The sequence below is a fragment of the Mytilus californianus genome, unplaced genomic scaffold (genome assembly GCF_021869535.1).
Source record: "Mytilus californianus isolate M0D057914Y unplaced genomic scaffold, xbMytCali1.0.p SCAF_4, whole genome shotgun sequence".
Taxonomy (NCBI): domain Eukaryota; kingdom Metazoa; phylum Mollusca; class Bivalvia; order Mytilida; family Mytilidae; genus Mytilus; species Mytilus californianus.
In genome coordinates this window covers 71,037,356-71,059,072 of record NW_026262690.1, presented here as the reverse complement: position 1 = coordinate 71,059,072, position 21,717 = coordinate 71,037,356, and the positions used below count along the sequence as shown (strand labels likewise).

General features: G+C 31.2%; 1 protein-coding gene across 3 annotated transcripts in view; it reads right to left on the bottom strand.

The window, feature by feature from the left end:
* The window catches only part of LOC127738433 (NACHT domain- and WD repeat-containing protein 1-like), a 42,804-nt gene that overhangs the window by 16,173 nt on the left and 4,914 nt on the right, over positions 1-21,717 (bottom strand). Inside the window, exons 2-15 of one of the 3 annotated variants that reach the window (XM_052249675.1) lie at positions 17,132-17,517; positions 15,853-16,055; positions 13,920-14,035; positions 13,219-13,430; positions 12,580-12,708; positions 10,964-11,092; positions 9,604-9,621; positions 8,183-8,391; positions 7,572-7,714; positions 6,368-6,470; positions 5,089-5,109; positions 2,050-2,262; positions 483-810; positions 124-276 (exon numbers count right to left, since the gene is read on the bottom strand). In XM_052249675.1, the coding sequence (XP_052105635.1) occupies positions 124-276; positions 483-810; positions 2,050-2,262; positions 5,089-5,109; positions 6,368-6,470; positions 7,572-7,714; positions 8,183-8,391; positions 9,604-9,621; positions 10,964-11,092; positions 12,580-12,708; positions 13,219-13,430; positions 13,920-14,035; positions 15,853-16,055; positions 17,132-17,517 (2,363 nt within the window). The remainder of the gene's footprint in view (positions 1-123; positions 277-482; positions 811-2,049; positions 2,263-5,088; positions 5,110-6,367; positions 6,471-7,571; positions 7,715-8,182; positions 8,392-9,603; positions 9,622-10,963; positions 11,093-12,579; positions 12,709-13,218; positions 13,431-13,919; positions 14,036-15,852; positions 16,056-17,131; positions 17,518-21,717) is intronic. The other 2 variants (XM_052249677.1, XM_052249676.1) reach the window with 2 other exon arrangements.

The following is a 21,717-nucleotide window of genomic DNA, read 5'->3' as shown; positions in this document are numbered from 1 at the left end:
AAAGAATGAGGCATCTGAAATGACATTCATCTATACCTGAAGTGTTTTTTAAGCAACACCAAAAGGTAGGGTATATTTCCATCTTTAGTATCATAACATATGATATGAAAAAATAAACCATACCTAAATATTGCTGTAAATCTGTTTTTAATCTAACAAGGAGAAGAGGTGGAAGACGTCTGATTGGTGGAGTCCAATACTGGTAAAGATCATTAAGGACATCATCATCACATGACAATATATCCTCCAATTCTGTTTCAGACAAACCATTCAAGGCTGTATAAAAAAATTGTCTAAGCTTTAAAATATATTATTAAAAATACATGATTAACAAATAAAGATAGCTAGCAAATTGACTTGATTACTTTAAATTTAACAAATTGGGTGAACTGTTTATATTCAACACTCCCTGTTTTCTTACAACATGGTTCATTTTGTCCAAAAGGACTGCTGTAAACAGGCAAGAGAATGAGGGTCCTTACCTATAGTTACATAACCCAGAGTCCTGCTGACAAATAAATCTCCATATCTGACTTCTAGCCGATGAAACAAACTATTTATACTGTCTCTAACGGTTTTCTGTAATACATTCTGATTAGGTGGTGTGAAAGAACTCCATTGACAGGCTTCATCTAAACTGAGCTTTAGAAACAATGCTAGTGAACACTTATTGAAAGCTTTAACAACAATATCATTCTGTGTTGATGTTAGAATACGATGCTGGGACTGTAACCAGCTCTGTATAATGGATTTGGCATCTTGGACAGAAAGATCTGGAATGTGGACAAAATTCTCATCTGGAAGCATGGTCTGCAAAAGCGAAAAGTTAAAATTCCTAAGTGCTTATGTTACTTACTGAGATAAATTAGAAGTAATTGACTCAGTTCAAAACTATTCTATATTCAAAACTGTAAAATAAAATAAAAAAGCTTTATTGATTATTTAGCTGTTCATGCTGTTGTTTTGAATATCTGATTTAAGGATACATTGTGGCATGCCCAAATATCACATACCCTTTATGGAAAAACCCTTTATCGCAACCCTGTTTGGTATAACTTTAGAGCTAGTGCTGGTTGACTTTTAGTCCCCAAGGTTATCATCAGCTCAGTAGTCAGTGCTACAGTACTTACATGATTTATTACATATTTTTCTAAAATTCCTCATTGATGAATTAAGAAGTTAAAACAAGGAAAGTAAGGATCTAACTCCCTCAGAAAAGTGGAGCTAAAATGAATTTGGCTATTCTCTTTATGTCCCTCTTAGTCACATAGCTCCTAACGTTTCAAAATATCTATATATCCCTGGCCTTTCAAATGTTCGGGTTTGAGCATTCTTGATGAAGGAAAAACCAGAAAAGTGCTTCTGATGCACTAAAGGAGTAAGCCCAGTAAGACCCCTTTTTGGCCCCAAAATAAAGCAGTTTTACAAAATTGTTATAATGTTAATTTTTAGCTATTTATTGGAAAGAAGAATACTTCTGTTACATAAATATGGGCTGTTTTTGACAATGCAATGCACATGTATCGGGTACTAGCATCATTAAGTCATGCTAAATTACTGAAATCTTCGAAATTTTAGCATTTCGGTTAATTTTTAGACGGTTTCCGTCTGAAATGGAAGTGGCCGCATTTGTGTTCATTCTTAATATTTAAATGTAAGTTGTATTTGATGATAATACATAACATATATAAAGGATGAGAATGAACACGAATGCGTCCACTTTCATTTTTGACTAAAACCATCTGAAAACTGACATATTATGGCATATTTGATAGATTTTTCATATTTAAGCTGGAATTTGAGCGTCGTTATTGACTAAATCAGTTCAAATCTTTCACATAAACTAATTGAATCGACTGAAGTAGACATTTAAGTGTTTAAAAAGTGTCCAAAATCTTTCATCAGATGAACCTGATTTTTGAGGCCAAAATCGGCCCTTACCGGACCTACTCCTTTATAGTCTTTACTTTCATTTATGGAAATGAACTACATTATTTATAATGCCTTCCATTATAAAAACAAAATTTTATCATACATCTTGAATCATACTTTAAGTTTAGGAAATGCTTCATATTGCCTGTCCTCTAATGTGGACACTACAATCTTAACACTGGCAGAAAACTCTTCTGGTAGCCATGATAAACTCCTGCCACCATTGGCAGTATCTAACTGGTCCAGAGAATCGAGGTAGATAACTAGAGGTACATCTGTTAGAGGTAATCCTAAGGATGTTATCAAGTCCTCCTTAAGTTCCTCAATGCTCTGAAAGATGGAAATAAATATTTATTAAAGGTAATACATATTGCAAAATTTGTGTCCAGGGTTACAAAATCAAAGCCTATATAATTTGTACAACCTACACATACACAATTTGTTTGGACAAAAAGGAACTCAGCTGAAGGTGGGAAAAAATCACATTGGCACCTTGTTTATAAAGCTGAAGTGAACATTTTGTTGTTAACAGTTAAAAGAGAGGCGAAAGAAATACATGAATGAAATGTTTTGACATTGATCAGTTTTATAAAAAAAACATATTAAGTAAGTTTCCTTCCATTTATAAAAGGCATCATGTATTAGAATTTACTTCTGATTAGGCTAATTTGGATGAAATATTCTCAATTCTTAATTCTTAGACTTTCAAATCTACATGATCATAAATACTCAAAGCTGTCTCCTGTGCATTCAAGTAATCAAGGATGGCAAGAAGATTGGGAAAATCAAGGCCAAAAGACCAGGTTCACTTTAGGCCAAATATGGCCTTAAATTTCAAATTCATCATAAAATATCAAAATGGCCATAATTTGGTTCTTCAATGCATCTATTTAAAAAGTCTTACTGTTAAGTTAAATAAATCTGTTCATAAGAGTACATTCTATGCTTCAAAGTCAGCACATTTTGGATATACTGTCAAAAAACGATGTTTTTGTGCATTTTCAGACCTAAAAGTTTAAGGAAACCTTTAGTGGCAATCTTAGGATCCAAAATAATCTGTAGCCAAAAGTTGTCAATGATGATATTGAATCCCTAGGCACAAAAACTTTCTGGATCAGGGGTGGCGACCAAAGTAAATTATGTTAAAAACTGTTAAGAATCATTGAAAATTTGACCAAAACTGACATTACAACACAAATAATGCATACTTGAGGGATCATTTCTTCATCATTTTTAATGTGATGTGCCAAAAAGAAGTTATTTTGTATCAACAGTTATATAACAGCAATTTTTATGTGAAATTTGTAGTATTTTGGCCTGATTAAAAAAACATAAAATTCTTATGGCCAATTTTAACCCTTCGTGAACTTACTACTTTGTCAAAACATAACTCAATCTATACTTGGCAGTCTATGACTTTCTTAACATGTTAGTTACATGGAAAAATGCAAACAAGCTAAAGTGAAATAGAGATTTTACATCTATATTGTATCTGAAATATTTATAAAACTTTTCAATTACAAAATGAATTTTATGTGTTTTATCGTAACTACCCTGCATACCCGAGGTATCCACTTCAGGGACTCTAACTTACTACAGATTCACCAGGCGTTGGTTCACTCTTGTGTTTAAATACACAAGAGTGCACACGCTGAAATGTCTCGCCTTCTTTACTAATCATTGATATTATGTTGATAGTCCTAAATATAAAGCTTTATTACAACTGTCACATAAACTTAACATTAACCAAGAAAACTAAACATTGACCAATGAACCATGAAAATGAGGTCAAGGTCAGATGAACCATGCCAGGCAGACATGTACAGTTTAATAATTCTTCCATATAACAAATATAGTTGACCTATTACTTATAGTTTAAGAAAAACAGACCAAAACACAAAAACTTAACACTGAGCAATGAACTGTGAAAATGAGGTCAAGGTCATATAAAACCTGCGCGACTGACATATAGATCATAAAATATTTCCATACACCAAATATAGTTGACCTATTGCATATAGTATTAGAAAAAAAGGCCAAAACTCAAAAACTTAACTTTGACCACTGAACCATGAAAACGAGGTCAAGGTCCGATGACATCTGCCAGCTAGACATGTACACCTTACAATCATTCCATACACCAAATATAGTAGACCTATTGCATACAGTATAAGAAAAACAGACCAAAACACAAAAACTTAACTATAACCACTGAACCATGAAAATGAGGTCAAGGTCAAATGACACCTGCCAGTTGGACATGTACACCTTACAGTCCTTCCATACACCGAATATACTAGACCTATTGCTTATAGTATCTGAGATATGGACTTGACCACCAAAACTTAACCTTGTTCACTGATCCATGAAATGAGGTCGAGGTCAAGTGAAAACTGTTTGACGGGCATGAGGACCTTGCAAGGTACGCACATACCAAATATAGTTATCCTACTACTTATAATAAGAGAGAATTTAACATTACAAAAAATGTTAACTTTTTTTTCAAGTAGTCACTGAACCATGAAAATGAGGTCAAGGACATTGGACATGTGACTGACGGAAACTTCGTAACATGAGGCATCCATATACAAAGTATGAAGCATCCAGGTCTTCCACCTTCTAAAATATAAAGCTTTTAAGAAGTTAGCTAACGCCGCTGCCGCCGCTGGATCACTATCCCTATGTCGAGCTTTCTGCGACAAAAGTCGCAGGCTCGACAAAAATGAATGTTTTCTTGATTTCTAACATGGTGTCAAACTGTGATATTAGTACAATCTATCAATACCAAGAAGGAGGATCGTTATTATTAAGGACCTTGTTTAAAAAGAAAAAGCATAATGTCAAATGCACATGCAAGTCTGTAACACTTCATCATTAGTATTTGCATAGAGGCTCAGGAAATCTTATTTAATAATGATATGTGATCCCTAACCAATGGAAATATATACTTTGTACTGGGAAATAGCTTTTTAAGGTGTTTCTTTTGGTTGGAGAGCACATATTGTTATTAAATAAGATTTCCCAAACCCCTGTGGAATTAGCACTATTTCATAAAACACTTCATAAATATACAACAAATGAGAGATTAACAGGATGCTGTATTAACCAGATGTTGTTAAACATTAGACAAACAAAATAAGGGTATATATACTGCACCTCAACGTCATGAAAAATTTCCTGTATATAAAATATCACTTGACATATAAAAATTTCTTAACAGTGATTTTCACACTAGACGGAATAGATGAGAATTAAACACACAAAGAAATCTAAAAAGTGTCAAAAAGAATTCTACACTAAAATGTCAGAAATTCTGGAGGATTGATTGATTGCATATTGTCAATCTTGACTATATCCATGGTAATGAAATTTAGAAAGAAATATGCAGATCAAACCTAATAGTTAATTTGAAGACCATAACAAGCAAAGTATCATTTTGAAATCATTTTCAATTACGGAATTTCTTAACATGGAGGTCAAATGATAAAAAATTCTATGTAGCACAATAATTTGATATAAAATTTTCTCTGAAGTGAACTAGATTTTATGGAAATTTCTGCAGGAAAGAATATACAAAGTATACCGTTAAACATTAACTCTGCAAGCATTTAAAGAATAAACTGCTTCGCTGAGCGCAGCTGGATACGCCTGCAGAGGTCCAACCCTGAACAGTTTGGTAAAGTGGACACAATATTCAAGCTTGATACAGGTCTGAATTTGGATTGTAATTAAATATTTGATATATTTTAGGTTTCTGAATAAATGTAGTCAAAGAACTTGAAATTGGTTATATGAAAGATTTCTTGCTGTTGTGCAATACACTGTGCTGTTGCACAATACTTAGTTAATCTGTTGTCAGACTATAAACAAATAAAATCTTATAACTCAGAAACGTAAAATTGAAAATTTATAAAAATCAAAAGGGAGCTTACAAAAATAGATATAAACAATTTACCAAAGTTTCATAAAAAACGCTGAAAGCATTTTTGAGTTATTGTTCGAAAACTGGAAAATCCCCCTTTTTGTAATGAATAAAACCCCATAAATCGGAAACGTATAGTCTGAAATTTATATACTCAAAAGGGAGCTCATGTCAATAGAAATAAACAATTCACTAAAGTTTCTTGCAAACTGGTGAAATTTTTTTTGAGTTATTGTCTGAAAACTGGAAAATCCCCCCTTTTTTAATGAATAAAACCCCAAAACTTGGAAATGGTAAATCTGAAATTCATAAAAAAAAACGAAAGGGAGCTCACGTCAATAGATATAAACAATTCCACAAAGTTTCATGCATATTGGTTAAAGCGTTTTTGAATTAATGTCCGACATGTTGCCGACGGACGGACAGACAGACTGACAGACAGACAGACGGACGGACAGACGGTCAACGGTATACCATAATATGTCCCATAAACGAGCGTATAAAAAAATATACCTCTGAAGTAGCTTTATCTAGACCATATGTCTGACGAATCTGTAATATCAGACTTTTAAGTAATGGTCCTATTGTTGAACTGTCTGGTGTTGTACCTATAAATCTAAAAATAAATATAACTGCATAAATAATTATTTTTTTTCTTATAAAACCACCAATGACAAGACCTCATTAAAATTTTTTATCCATCCACAATACTTTAGTTCTGAGATAGTCTAGTTTATTGTGTCTGACTTTATTTTACACACAAAAGTCATATGAGGATATTTGCAGAACTTTATGCACTGTGGGGATCAATACAACATTATCTGCGTAAAACCATCAACATATTGGCGATGCTTAATTCTTCTGTGTAAAAAATAAGGTAGATGCATAGAAAATATCACATGAGCAGCGTCGGATAGAAATCGACCTTATGCAAGTGCACGTATACATGTACATGTATAAGACTTTGCTTGATTTTGGAACTTTCAAATACGAAATAAAAGATAAATTTTGGTCTGTTTTGTTTTGTTTTTATATCAACTCAATTTTCAAACAGTTACAGACTTTGCATTAAGATTTTTCAACCCGAAATAAGTTAACAGGTGTATTAATATTGATTTGCATAAGGTCGCTTTCTATCCGACACAGCTCACATGATATGACTTTTTAAATCTCCAAACTGAAACAACAATTATTGCAGAAATTCTCTTATTTTGTCTTTTTATTATCTATTACATTTGTGTATATGAACCTTCATGATAAATTTCATTTCACTTTATCCTGACTTTTTATCTTGTGAAATGTAACTAACTCTGAATAAAAAAAAATTAACCACGTCATATAGCTGATACAATCATGTTAAATATCCTTATTCTTGGTTTAGGGAGTTTACTAATTTATTCATTTACTTTTCTATAAAAATATCATTTCTAAAAATATGATTTGGTAAAATCTTTGACTTGAAATATGTAGCACATGCATCAACTGTGTAAGAAACTCATTCCTGAAACAAGAAACAAACAGTCATGGTTTGTATAAAATTCATTGCTCCATGGCTTATCAAACCTTGTTTGTAACAAATCAATGGAAAATATGTATTTATTTGGGAATCAAAATTCATGGTGATGTCCACAAATATTATTTATGAAAATTAACATCACTTGAATATAATGGTACTTTTACAGTATTCAAAATTCAAACAATATTAGTTTAAGTTTACCTGCATAAAACTACAGCCTGCTTTTTCCAGATTGATTTTGTCAGTTTAGCAGCCATAGCCATAATGGAAGTTTTACCACAGCCAGAAAATCCATGTATCACTAACGGATTTTCTGAATTCCCTGTTACATAGGCTTTTATTCTCTGAAATAATGTTAAATAAATACTTGAATCAAAATTCTAATTTAAATGGTAAAAAAGAAAATCAAATCATCAAAAACCCAAAATCATGTGTCAAGCAATAAAAAAATACCCAAAGCTTTATCATATTTCTGTAATTAGGCCCCTCAACGGTTAATGCAACCATAATGAATAGGGGGCAGATTTTTTGGATAGAGGTGCAAATAGCATGAAAGTACGGGAAATCCTATGCATGTTTCCAAGCAACAGTTCTGTTTCAATGATGTTTTCCCCGTATTTTTCAAACCATTTGCACATCCATTATGAAAATCTGCCCCCTATTCAATATGGCTGCAATAACCGTGAAAAGGCCTATTCTTATAACATTACTGATAAGGTCTTTAAAAATAAAACTAATACAATTACATAATCATATCACAATAAAAAGAACCAACGACCAGTATAATACTTAAAGTTAGAATAAAATCATACTTTTAAAATATCCTCCCGTCCTTGGAAACCATGACATTTTTCCTGACAGAATACTATATGCTGCTTACACTCTTCTAGCAAAGGATCAACTAGTTCCTGCTTTTCCCTTTCCTTGATAGCTCTATCTATCATATCCTGCATGTAGGTTACCAGGTCTTCACTGATCTGCTTTAAATATTTAGCATGTTCCTTGTTTTCTGGATCTATTCCTGCAGAAGAGAACAACAAATGCTAGAAAAACTGAAATTTTGACTTTTGAAAATGAGAGCTCTATATCAAAATTCCATACAATTATGAGCACAAGGAATAAGTATAAGATTTTAACTAATCATTAATAGATGACAATATAACCATGTGTTTATACAAAATTCTGTTGAAATACAGGGTACATTAAATTAGCGCAATGCAACTGAAAATCATGTTTAAATTTAGGCTAAGGGGAGATAATCAAACATAGTATTATGAATATGACATAGTGAAATATAAACATGCATCATCAACAAATGAAGCTCTCATTTGGCAATGTTTTTTGAGGTTTGTTTACAAGTGCAATATTGATTCCTGTGTTTTGAATCAGAGTCTTTCAGAGCCTACCAGTGATGAGGGGTTTTAGAGAGAACCTTAATACATTTATATAAATTCCATGTTGACTAATCTGACTTTTAATTTTAAAACTATATTACATCGCTAATGTAATGCTGAAAGACTCATTACAAAGACTATTAAATGGTTTTTAACATTGCTATGATTATTTAGGGAGAAAAAATACTAAAATGAAAGAAGAATGTGTCCATGGGACACAGATGCCCCTGCTTGAAAATATAAGGCAAATTCAACAATTTTTCCATTTATAAAGGGACATAACTCGAGAACATTGAAAGTGACACTACCCAAATTCAAATTTTATTTGTGTTTGGTGGTAATAAATATTGTGAAGATAATAGTGTATACATTTCATAACATTTGGTTGAGGCAAACTAAGGTTAGAGATCAGAAACTAATTTTGGGATGTAAATAGGACGTTCAAGGGTAAATCTTAATGCCCCTGTCACCCAACAGCAGGGGCTTAAAAATATGTAAAATTCACTTCAAGTGTTGAATCAGATACATGGACTATGTTTTGTTTGTTGTTGTTTGTATGTCTGTTTTTTTTGTAGGTGTAAGGTGTTGGTGGTTGATGTCATCTGTTTTCTGTGCTGTATTTTTGCCCATTCCTGTTATTACTTTTTGTGTAGTAATATCAAGTATATAAAATAGTTTTTTTTTCTATTTTTAGATGAGCTATTGATTTTCTGCACTGATGTTTTGTTATATCTATTGCCACAAACATCACACACGTGATAACTTATATTTGTTCAAGTGCATGTGAAAAGTTAAACTCACACTCAAAATAAAACATGCATTTCAAATATTTCAAATACCTCTTTTATAGCTTCCCTCTGATTAAATTACATGCATAAAAATTGAAATATCAATAACTGAGAAAAAAAAAATACAACAATATCAAATGTACATAAATAAACATCTCATTAATAAGCAGACAATATTTTGTACAGTCTAAGAACTGAATATTTTGTTTATACCATGGCCAAAAGGCCACAAACCACAATTAAATTCCTCTATTAGTTCTTTATAACGTTTTGTCTCATTAAAAAAATTGCACCATGCCTTTTTGTCAAATCTTTTGTGTGTGTAATGTATAGTACTAGTCCAAAAATATATCCAAAATTCAGAAAGATTGAACCAATCACTCTTACAAATTTAGCCAATACACATCCATACCCCTATGGACAAGTCAAGAGATGTTCCGAAAACTGTAAATATGACCTTTTTGCACCTGGCCTAATCACTCTTTCCATATCAAAATCAGTTAAAATACAACATCCAAAAGTTTATTTCACCTCTCTTCTTTCATTTGCAACCAAAAAAACTAAGAAATGAATGAGGAAGGGAAAGAAAAAAAAATAAGAAAAAATACACTCTAATTAAAAGGAACTATATTCGTGGACAACGGAAAGCGGGGTCATTAATTGTGGTCTTGGGCCTATTAAAATCCATGACTTATTCTGCCATAGATTTCTTTTTATTATAAAAAGTGCCATTTTCTTTTAAAATTTGCAATTCAATATTGTACATTTTGCCAGATGACTTCGCTCAATTTCTTGTTTTAATACAAAGCACAATATTGGTCCTTATTCAATTATCATTCAGAATACACATTTAATTTCTTACAATGAAGATCTGCCACACAATTTCATTGGCCATACTTAAAAATTAGAGACTTATAACTTAGATATGAGCGTATCATTTCATTATTTCTATAATTTTGAAATCCTAATGAAATAGATATCAAATTCAGCAAAGGTGTAGCATATAAAACTAACAACAACAACAACAACAACAATACTTTATTTTAAGAGGGTTACACAGTTAGCTATATAACTAATCTTCCCTGAGGCCCTCATCATAAAAATCAAACAAAATGCAAACATATACATTGCATACATTAGTATAAAAAGACAAGTATGATAATAATGTTCAATACAACTTGATAAAATGTTATGAAAAAATAAACGTGATGACATAATCAGTTTTCAATATTTTTTATACAGCTAGGTTGATTTCAATAAATGATCTGTTATTTTGTATTTGAAAGAATTAACATTTGTAATATTTCTGAACGGTATTGGCAAATTATTCCACAAGAATGGTCCAGAAAACATAAAAGATTTTTTGAACAATTCTGTTTTTGGTTTTTGGTTTAGGATATATGCAACCTACCTCCAGGTTTCCAATTTACATTATACTGTACAATATTCTTGGAAGGAAGAACTTTTGACATTCTCTCCTCCTTAAGTTCTGACAAAAGCTTTCTAGATTTCTTCCATTTTTCTTCCTCACCAAGACAATCTTCAAGAATAAAGGGATACAGATTATTTCTATTGAATTATTTGATTAATAAATTCCAATAATGCAATGTACCTCAAAAGAAAACATTCCAAAATTATTCAATGTTTTTACCAAATATCTATAAAAATATTTCTAGATTTACAAAGGGACACAACTCATAAAAAAAAAATAGCAGATGAACACTAAAAATCGTTTTTTTAAGATAAAACATATACTTCATTGAAATGAAAATTAACACACAAAATATCAATTGTCAATTTGTAAGTCACAACCAATGGAAGAAAACAATATTTTACATTTAAATACATGATATTTTTAATTTATTGCTTTACAAGTTAAATGACACATTTCTTGTAATCTTTAGGTAACAAAAACCAAAAGTTTTAACTCCATGCATCAAAGGAACTGAGAAACATATTGTTAATTGCATATTCTACTTAATTAACATTAAAGGTCAATATAATAAAAAGAACACAAATCCATGAATTAAAATATATAAAAATATGCAAAACCACACTAATAATTAACTCATACACTATGGATATTCATGATTTTCAGTGTCACTTGCTGAACATTTCAGAAATTTGAATTCTTGAATTGTTTCTGTCCAAGAAATCCAAATATATTCTAGTACATGTAGTGGCATATACCTGTGTCACTAATGAAATTTAGTACACGCTACTTTGCCATCAAATAGACATACCAGTGATTCAAAAGCTATAACCTACTTAGTACTATGACTTTAATATTATTCCCAATACTTTACTTTGACAATGATCATTATGATGCGCTGGTCATCTTGGATTTCTAACAATGTAATAAGATCTCTATCGGATATGATTTAAAGGGGCACTAGCTACAAGATACATAAAAAAATTAAATTATGATTTTTTTTGTTCAATCATTAATGAAAGTGAAATAGTGAAATAATAATTCGCTATTAGCAGCCAGTGTGGTGACCTCCTTGAATCGGTATTCATGTGAACTTTAATTTAACCCCTTAGCTAGAGATGGATTATGCATGATTGATGCGTGTTAGGCTATTAAAAGAAAAGAATGTCAGCATTGAAAGTGAAACAAAGGTAAATCCTTTGATTGACTTATTCGATCCAACAAAAATCATTCTTATAAAGGTAAAATTGATAATTAACTTATTTTTTTTAACCTTAAAATCGAAATCAAACAGATATAGAAAAATCCATATGCACAAGGTCCATATATCTGTTTATATTTATGTTTATGTTTATATCGTGTTATGTGACCGTCGGTTGTTTTCGGGGTCATCTCGATAGTTAATTAGATAGCGTCTAGACTAAAATACACACGAAACGAATCTACCTATTATAGAGCCCATGCCCTGTAAATTGTTTATTTTAGACTTTTTATAATTTGGATGAATGTTTTACATTGTTATAAATCTAATGTGAGAATTTGAGTCAAATGAGTGAACATGAATTTGACAGCTAGTGCCCCTTTAAAAATATTACCTATATATCTTGACAATGGTTTTGATGGTATGTCATCTTCAATTTTCTCTATGTTACGTTTAAACCATATACAGCATGTCTCTGGATGCTTAATGTCTAATAATCCCATCTGTACTTCTCTTTCTGTTACTGTAATAAAAAGAAATTATCTGGGTCAAAATAAATTCTTTTAAAAAGCTTCGATTTTTTAGAAAAGAAATTCCTATTAAGGCTGATTGTGCAATTTGTAAATTGTTTTAGGATGCAAGCTTATAAAAAAAGTGTTTTATATTTCAAGAACAAAATAGAAGATTTCTAATAATTACTGTGTACCCACCTCAGATTTTTTTTTAATAAAAATTTCTAATAAAAAATACACATTTATTTAAAGACAACATTAATGTTAAAGAGTTATGTATCACTCTCAGAAGAGCTATAGGACCCCCAAAAAAACAAGTCTTCACCTCCCTGGTGACATCTTTTAGCACATACATATGGACTGATGTCCTTTGCTAAATTACACATCAAAATGAAAAATTGATACAGAAAGATTTGTGCTAACAATGTGAACAAATGTTTTAGTGTAAATTTCAGCTATTGTTAAGCATTTAAAAATCATGGGACATATAGTAACAATAGTATCACAGAGATGATATTAACCTGACACCAAATAATTTCTAGCTTTTTCAGGCCCAAGACATTTTTCTGCAGTAGCAGCTAAAAGATCCTGCATTTTATCACTGTGTATCCACCATATTGCTTTGGCTTTATTTTTATCATCGACATTGGAGGAGATAAAATCAGGAAGTTGTGTACTGATTCTTTGGAGAACATAAACTGGTGGTACAGCATTGTCATCTCTCTTATACCATCTTTAAAATAAATATATATTTCTTCTGTATACTGTATATAATAATGGCTATGATCCACATTTTTTTACTTATGAAAAATTAGAAATAAGAATGGGTAAAAAAATAATAAATAAAGAATAATAGGCAAAATAAATTAGAGAAGAGAAAAATATCCTAAAATCCAGACCTTCAAATAAAAATTTCTAAATCATAAACTATAAAAAAAAAGACCTATATTCTTTTTAAAGAATCTATGAATAATTGACTTATTAACTCTCATTTCTGTCCCCAGGATTTCCTTATGATCCATATTGTGAAAAGAACAGAACACATTGTTCTTTAAACACTTTATCGATCAATATTGGCATCTAAAACCTGTTATATGTATTGTTGCACATATTGTAATGTTTGTAGTGAAGAAAGAACTTTTAAACAAGAGAAGTTTTTCAAATTTAACAACAAACAGAATTTTTTTTAGATATACACAAACAAAACGCAATATAAACTTACTTTGTTAGCAGTTCTTTATCTTCTGTAGAGTCAATGGCTTGTAACAATTGTTCAAATTCTTTTGCTTCAATCTGTTTTAGGAGATTTCTGTATCCATACTTGTGAGACAATAGGCTCTACAACACAGATACTGGTATCTCATTATCTAATATCTAATGTAAGTGAACTTAAGAAGAAAGAACAAAATTCATCCTACAAAATATGATAGCTATCGGTCAAAAAAACCCAAAGCAGTTGTGTTCACAAATAGATCATAAATATGTCACTCCTTTTTAATTTTAAAGCAGAGGACAGATATTTTCAGCAACGGTTGTCACATTGGGTGCAACTGTCAAACGTTATCATCTAAAGAGGAGCCAATTTTCAAAATAAAGTATTTGGAGAATTTATTGTTGATGATTGGTCTTTGAGATAGTCTCTGTTAAATTTATTGACAACTTTTTTATACTTTAGAACTTAAAAATTGTATAGACACCTGTCTAATGTTGAAGATTGTACTTTTGACCTCTTGATGTATTATAGTTTTTTGTGTCGCTGGGTTGCTAACTCATGGACTTGCATCCAACATCTTCCTTAATTTGCAAAGATAAAGGCAGAAAGAAAGATTAATCTTACAAATTTCAAACAAGAATTCAATTTATACATCAACTGCCAGTTTCCTTCTTTCATTGTCAAGCAGAGCCATCAAAATAAAGTTTAACTTGATACATTAATTAGTGATTATTATGATTAGTTTAGATCTATTATGGCAGGACTGTAGCCAAGATGTCTCTTAGAGGGTTATTTGGGGTCGTGACTCTAAACTTTCTGAATTTTGACTTAATAGTATATAATTGTAATTTTTGTTTTCAGGAAGGGGGGACCTCCCTGGCAATGGGTTTGAATGGTCAGGTGGTTTCCTAATGGATTTCCTACTGATAATTGACAAACTTTAAAATTTAGACATGTCCATCAGAAATTGATCTGGTTGAATTTAGTGCATTTAAATTTTAGCTATCAACTGAGACATTTTTATTTGTCATGTTTGTATCAGTCATTTTAGGCCTAAATTATTTACCTTAATATAGATCTGAAGCTTTAATTTTAGATCAATTATTTTTTCACTTGAAATTACTTCTTCATGGGTATGAGCAATCAACTACATCATTGTACCATGAAAAATACCCAATAAAATTTAAGTAAATTGGATTGTAGGTTCAACATGTGTTTTCAGCTAAAATAATAACGATTTTAATGAAATAAAATAATCAACCCTGACAATTTTCAAAGATAGCCATTAATACTTTATATATACCTAACAAATTTCAAATTTTTCCATTTAATGCCTGCAGATCTTGTATATTATTATTCTTTTTGTAAAATTATGTGAATTGTTTATGTCACTAATCGTTGTGTAACTTTAAATAAAACAGCTGATAATTTTTAAATCTAGTTTTGACAGTAGTTTATTAATTTACATTTTATTACACAATATTATTGTTGGTTGAATGGCTATTTTTTTATCTTACTTTTCTTCATTTGTGTAACAAATTATATGTTTGCAAAATAAAAATAAAACTCTTTACGGAAATTGGACCATTGATGTGCATTAAAGCAGACGCAAGTTGGGAAATCTAGGTTTAACCTGTATAAATCTTAATATTCAAGCTGCACAGTATAGACTCAATATTTCATTGGGGATATTTATTTCAAGGCAACTTTGCTAAACTCTGAAGTTCATTACTTCAAGAGCACTGGTGAAATTGAATAAGTTATATGATCATTTTCAAACTGTTTTTTGGTAGCAGCACTGACTAGATTTCCTGATTTGTCCTTCTAGCATTTAAACATTTTTTCATTACAAAGAGGGCAAATTAATTATGCATACATGTTTTTAATAATTATTCATAAACTGCAGTCACAAAAACAGCTTTAACCTGACAAACATATTCACCACAAAATTGGGACCAGTTGACAGTTTTTGACATTGTTCCAATTCCTTGAGGCAAAGATCTACAGCGCTGTGGTCATCTGCAGCTTCATCTCTGACTCCCCATCTCATATCAACAACCTGGAACTCGTAACCATGGTCACGACAAAAAGATTGAATTCTGGGATAGGAATGAACCATCCAAGAATTTCTTTCATATTTTGTATCTACAAAATGAAGAAAAAAAACATATGATAACACTGAAATATTTTATAGTATTCATACAGACCATTTCTTTTCTTGGTTAACTACTGGTAATTCAGAAATTATTGCGTGCATTTATTATTGCAATTTTTGAAGTACGGACACAAATGCGAGATTAATTATTGCGATTTCAGGAAAATCTGCTTACAGATATATGAATCAGATATCAGAAGGCTAGTTCTTATTATTAAGATACTCAGCCAGTCGCATTAATGAAAACCTCGAAATAATTTCTGGATTTACAGTATTTCATTGTATCACTCCTCAGTAACTCAAGACTGTTTAAGAAATCCTACTCATATAGCTACTAGAGTTTTATTTTATCCTTCTGTTAACAATCAGACTGCTTCTATATAAATCATGGTCTTTTTGGATATTAGTATCGTTGGTTTGCTGTATCACAGACATTACCCAACATCTCATTTTATTCTCATTCATTAACTTCATTCATTTTGACCATACTTAATAGTATATACATTGTATCATTCTAATATAACTGTATTTTAACCTAAAGGCTACAGATAACAGATAAGTAAGAATTTTAAACATTGTTATTAAGTGAAAAAAATCTTATCAATACAAAAGAAAATATTGTTTTAAGATATAAAAATTGAATCAAATAACATGTTATATGTCTGTCATCAAATCTTTTTAATAATTTACTGACTATTCACTGTTGGTCAAATAATTGATTTCATATATTGAAAAATTTGTTACAACCAAATGTTTATTCAGATTAACAGACTTGAAATAGTATATATTTTTCTTTGGTAAAATTAAATTTAACTTTTGAAATGATTTTAATACGTAGCCAGTGACTCATAATGAACCTTTCAGAAATATTTTATCAATAAAATGTTTAGGTCTTATGAAATCATATCTTGTCATAAATGTGAATTCAATATGATTGTTTTCAAATCATATCTTGTCCTTATTGTAACATCAATATGATTGTTTTCAAATCATATCTTGTCCTTATTGCAACATCATTATTGTTCATAGATTTTATTTCAAATTTTGAGAATAATTTTGAATATACCTGTAAAAGTACTACTGGTAAATATTCTGACGATTTTGGCAGTGGGAGGAAAATGTTGATTGATATCTCCCAACAATATTGGATTACTTGTACATTTCTCTTTCTTCGCCTGAATTTTTGCCATGCTAAAACCACGGCTAAACTTTTTCTGGACATGTGCCTTCCGACTAACAGCGGTTGATATCCTTTTCTTTGCAAGTTCAAAATCTGTCTTTTCCTTATCATATGCAGGACGGCCATTTTGAACTGTTGATTTTTTATCTTTTACTGTACATGTACTTGTTTGTTGGTTGCTTGATTGTCCATTGACTTGTCCACCATTCTGCTGAGGAGCTGGCTTACTACTTTTTTGGACTGTCTTTGACAAGGGCTGTTTATTCTCTGTCCTACATAAAAGACATTAGAACGGTAAATACAAATCTACTTATTGTGTTATCATGTTATACCATGATGGGTGCTTACCTTTTCAAAGCACCTGAGAACTCTCTTGAATTTTGGTAGCCACTGGAGTTTGTGTTGCTCAGTCTAGAGTTTTCTATGCAATGTTTTGTATACTGTTGTTTTTTTAGGATTGTTTTTTTTTTTTTTTTTTTTTAGATGGAGTTGTCAATTTGTCATCAACTTATGAGTTTGAATATTCCCTTGATATCTTCAACCTCTCTTTTGTTATAGATACAACAACAACCATTCCTTAAGGAATGACTGTAATATTTTTTTCTGTCTATGAAGAAATAACATCAAAAATGTGGTGCACACTGAATAACATGTGTAGTGGGTTATATTAAAGTGTGAACCACTTTTTTTAGGTTATTTCAAATAGACAGAAATTATAAAGGGGCATAACTCAATAATGGTTAAAGTGACACTACCCAAATTCAACTTGATCTGTGTTTTATCAGTGGAAGGCAAAATTAAACATTGCATTGTATAAAGCATTGATTGTAGTTGATTCAACTATAATCATGGACATAGGATGATAACTCCAATTTTAAAAATTACTTGAACAATGACATCATTGAAATTTTTACTTGATCTGTGTTTTGTGGTAATAAGCATTGTGTATAAGTTTCATAACATTTGGTTGAGGCAAACTTAAGTAAGAGAACAGAAATGAAAAATTTTGCAATTTGTCCATTTATAAAGGGGCATAACTCTAGAATGGTTAAAGTGACACCACCAAAATTCAACCTTTAAATCTGTGTTTTGTGGTAATAAGCATTGTGTATAAGTTTGATAACATTTGGTTGAGGCAAACTTAAATTAGAGAACGGAAACCAATTTTGGGACGTACGGACAGACGGACAAGGGTAAAACTTAATGCCCCCTCCACTTCGGCAGGGGCATAAAAATATTACTGTCATTCCGTATAATTCAATTCTAAATTTCATTTTAAGGCGTAAATCATGAAAAAACATCGATGACGTCACAGTCACATGACAAAATTATCTCTATGAGCTGATAGACACAAAACGATCAGCCAATCAGAAGACGTGTTACATCACCTATTAAATCATTTTACAAAGTTGTTAAAACTGTGCTCCTGAATTTTGGATTTGAGAACTTGGTAATGGTGGTTTTAATTAGTAAATCAGACACATAACAATGTAAGTAACAGTAAATCTATTCTGAGAGTGTACTCTGTCCTTTAGTAGTGAAGTCAATAGAGTAAAAATTCTATGGCAACAAGTCTCTCTGGTTGTATTCCCCAGAGTGAGGAAGATATCCACTAAGTCAGTTCATATAATAGAAATTTTATTGACACCTGAATGAATGTACACCTATACAATACACCTTATCGCTATTCCTGCTTGACCCGAGAATCTGTCCCACTCGAACTTTTGACGTCATACAACAATCACTTTTCCATTGTGGCGTCAGACATTTTCTATTATGACGTCAAAATTTTACGGGAACTTGTGTGATGTCCAGTAATGGCGGACAAATAGCGATAAGGTGTATATCAAGCTTAAGCAAGATACTTAGATCATCAATATGAGCTAGTTCTTTCAAGGTTTTAAAACGTCATAACTCTTTATCAGCTATTTCACTCATGGATTTTTTTTTACATTTTTTCAGAGGTGAAAAATTTGGCAGTATAAACTCATTTTGTTTCTTCCTTAAACTAGTAGGGGTATTTTGTTAGTTAAATATTCATTTCATTCTGATGGTATGATTATGCAATAATTATAGATACTCTCTCCTATGTAGATACAGCCCATATTTCTTCATATAAAAAGTTCCTATCATGGGCAAAGCACAATCAAACAGGTTACACCTATTGAGATGATTTTAGTTCTTGTTGATAAGATGGGGCTTAAATAATGTACTACTTTTCAAATACTTCTGACATTATGATTCATGGAATGTTTGTATTTAAGCTTATCAAACCTTAATTCATTTGTATCATAAAACATAATTACAGATAAATATACTTGCAGGCTTATTTGCCATTGTGTTGGATATTTACAAATATATTTCCCCAAGTTGACCCAGAAAGATTTGTAGACCTTCTTCAAAAGGAGTTGGGAGATTGTCCTTCAACATTTCCTTTCATACACTTCAATGATAATTCAAGTGATTCAAATGTACCACAGATCCCCTACTACTTTCCCCCTTTGCCAAAGCATTTGGCATTGTAGGTACGAGAACACTTAATTTACCACTAAATATGCCTACAGCCATTTCGCTAGCCAAGGATTATAATCAAGTCCCCTCGTGGAAAGGAGGGAACTGGATCGTAACAATTGGCTAGCAAAGATGGCCCTAGAGCTAGAATAGATTTTTAATATCATTGCAAAACTAAATTAACCCAAAAACATCAAATTTTCAGAGCATTCCTCTGTTAAAAATATAAGTTACTTTTAAAAAACACCTTCTGTCTCCCACAATTACTTTCTGATTTTGACAAAAGGAGTATGTACAAGAAGGCCAGATTAGCCCCAAAAATCAAACTTTTATAATACCATATGTAAAAACCTATATTATATTACAATTTTAAATATATATAAATCTAAATAAACTTGACACTTTTGTTGTTTGCTGTTTATTTCAACAATGTTGACATATCATATAAGTATGATATTTTACAAGTTTTTAACCAAATTGCATGTTTATATGTATTTGAAAGGTCTATTTCTGTTTGAAAAACATTGGCCACACCTTTCAACCAAAATGAGATTGTTATGAAAAGATGTATATGGGTCAGGTACACATTCTTAAAGCAAAAACTATATAAATTTAGGCAAATCATGATTTTCTTCATTTGAGAGCACAATTATGACTTTATAATGACATCACAATTGTTCTTATGGTGTCAGATATTTTTACATATTTTGTCATCCAATTTTTATTCTTGCACTACAATTTTTTTGTGAACCAAATGAAATTTTTCCACAGATTAAAATTCATCTCATATTGGTCAATCTATTTAAACTTTTGTCAGCTGACACTATAATTGTCCCATTGAATAAATACAATATATACACTGCGCCCTCAGTGAAATAACCTTCTCGTGTTGACAATTTTGGATATTCACCTTTTCAACGGGCCATAATTGTTTTATTATACCGAACTAACAGTGGAAGGGCATTTTGAATCATTGTAAAAGCACTTACCCTTACTTGAGTCAGTAACAAACACAAGTTGACGTTCAAAAATACATGTAATTTGTGTCTTAGAATTCTCGTATGTACAACAAAGGTATATTCTTTTGTAAAATATTGATGGCCCTGAAAAGGACCGTTATTAGAGATATCATCGGCACAAGATGCACGTCAAAAGCCTTATTTCCGCTTCTCTCGATCAATGGGCTTCCTGTAACTTGAACGTTGCCATTTTGTTTATTCACGTTTGTGACGTCATTTTCATGAGTACAAATCAACAAAATAAAAAGGTTGTTCGCCGGTGAATAATAGGGTTATTCAACGCTGGTGTAAATTTTTAGGGTTATTCGTTCTTCCTTGCAATTGAATGAAAATTAACTGAATTATTCCATGTCACGTGATAACGTTTTACCCAATAGAATTGTTTGAAATATATGTAAGGTATAATAATAGTTATTGTTCTCTGTGTGACCTTTAAATTTCTTCTAAGAGAAATCCATCACTCATTGATTAATTTACCTGAGAAAAAAAATCATCTTCAAATTAGATGCAAATACATTACTCTAATTCTTACCCGATTTATCCTTTTCCTGACCTGTTGATTATTTTTATTTAATCAACATGTGGTTCGTTTGATCTCAGTTATTCATTGGTCAAAATTTGATTATGACGTCAAATTTTCTTGCTATCCTCTGAATTTCCTATTGTGACGTCATGAGAAAAGGCAACCATGCCTGGTGATGTCACATAGAAAGAACACATCTTTTTGCAGATCATTCAAAAAGAATGATTAAGATAAAAAATTGAGAATGGAAATGGGGAATGTGTCAAAGAGACAACAACCCTACCATAGAGCAGCGAGAAACTCCCGCACCCGGAGGCGTCCTTCAGCTGGCCCCTAAACAAATATGTATACTAGTTCAGTGATAATGGATGTCATACTAAACTCCAAATTATTCACAAGAAACTAAAATTAAAAATGAT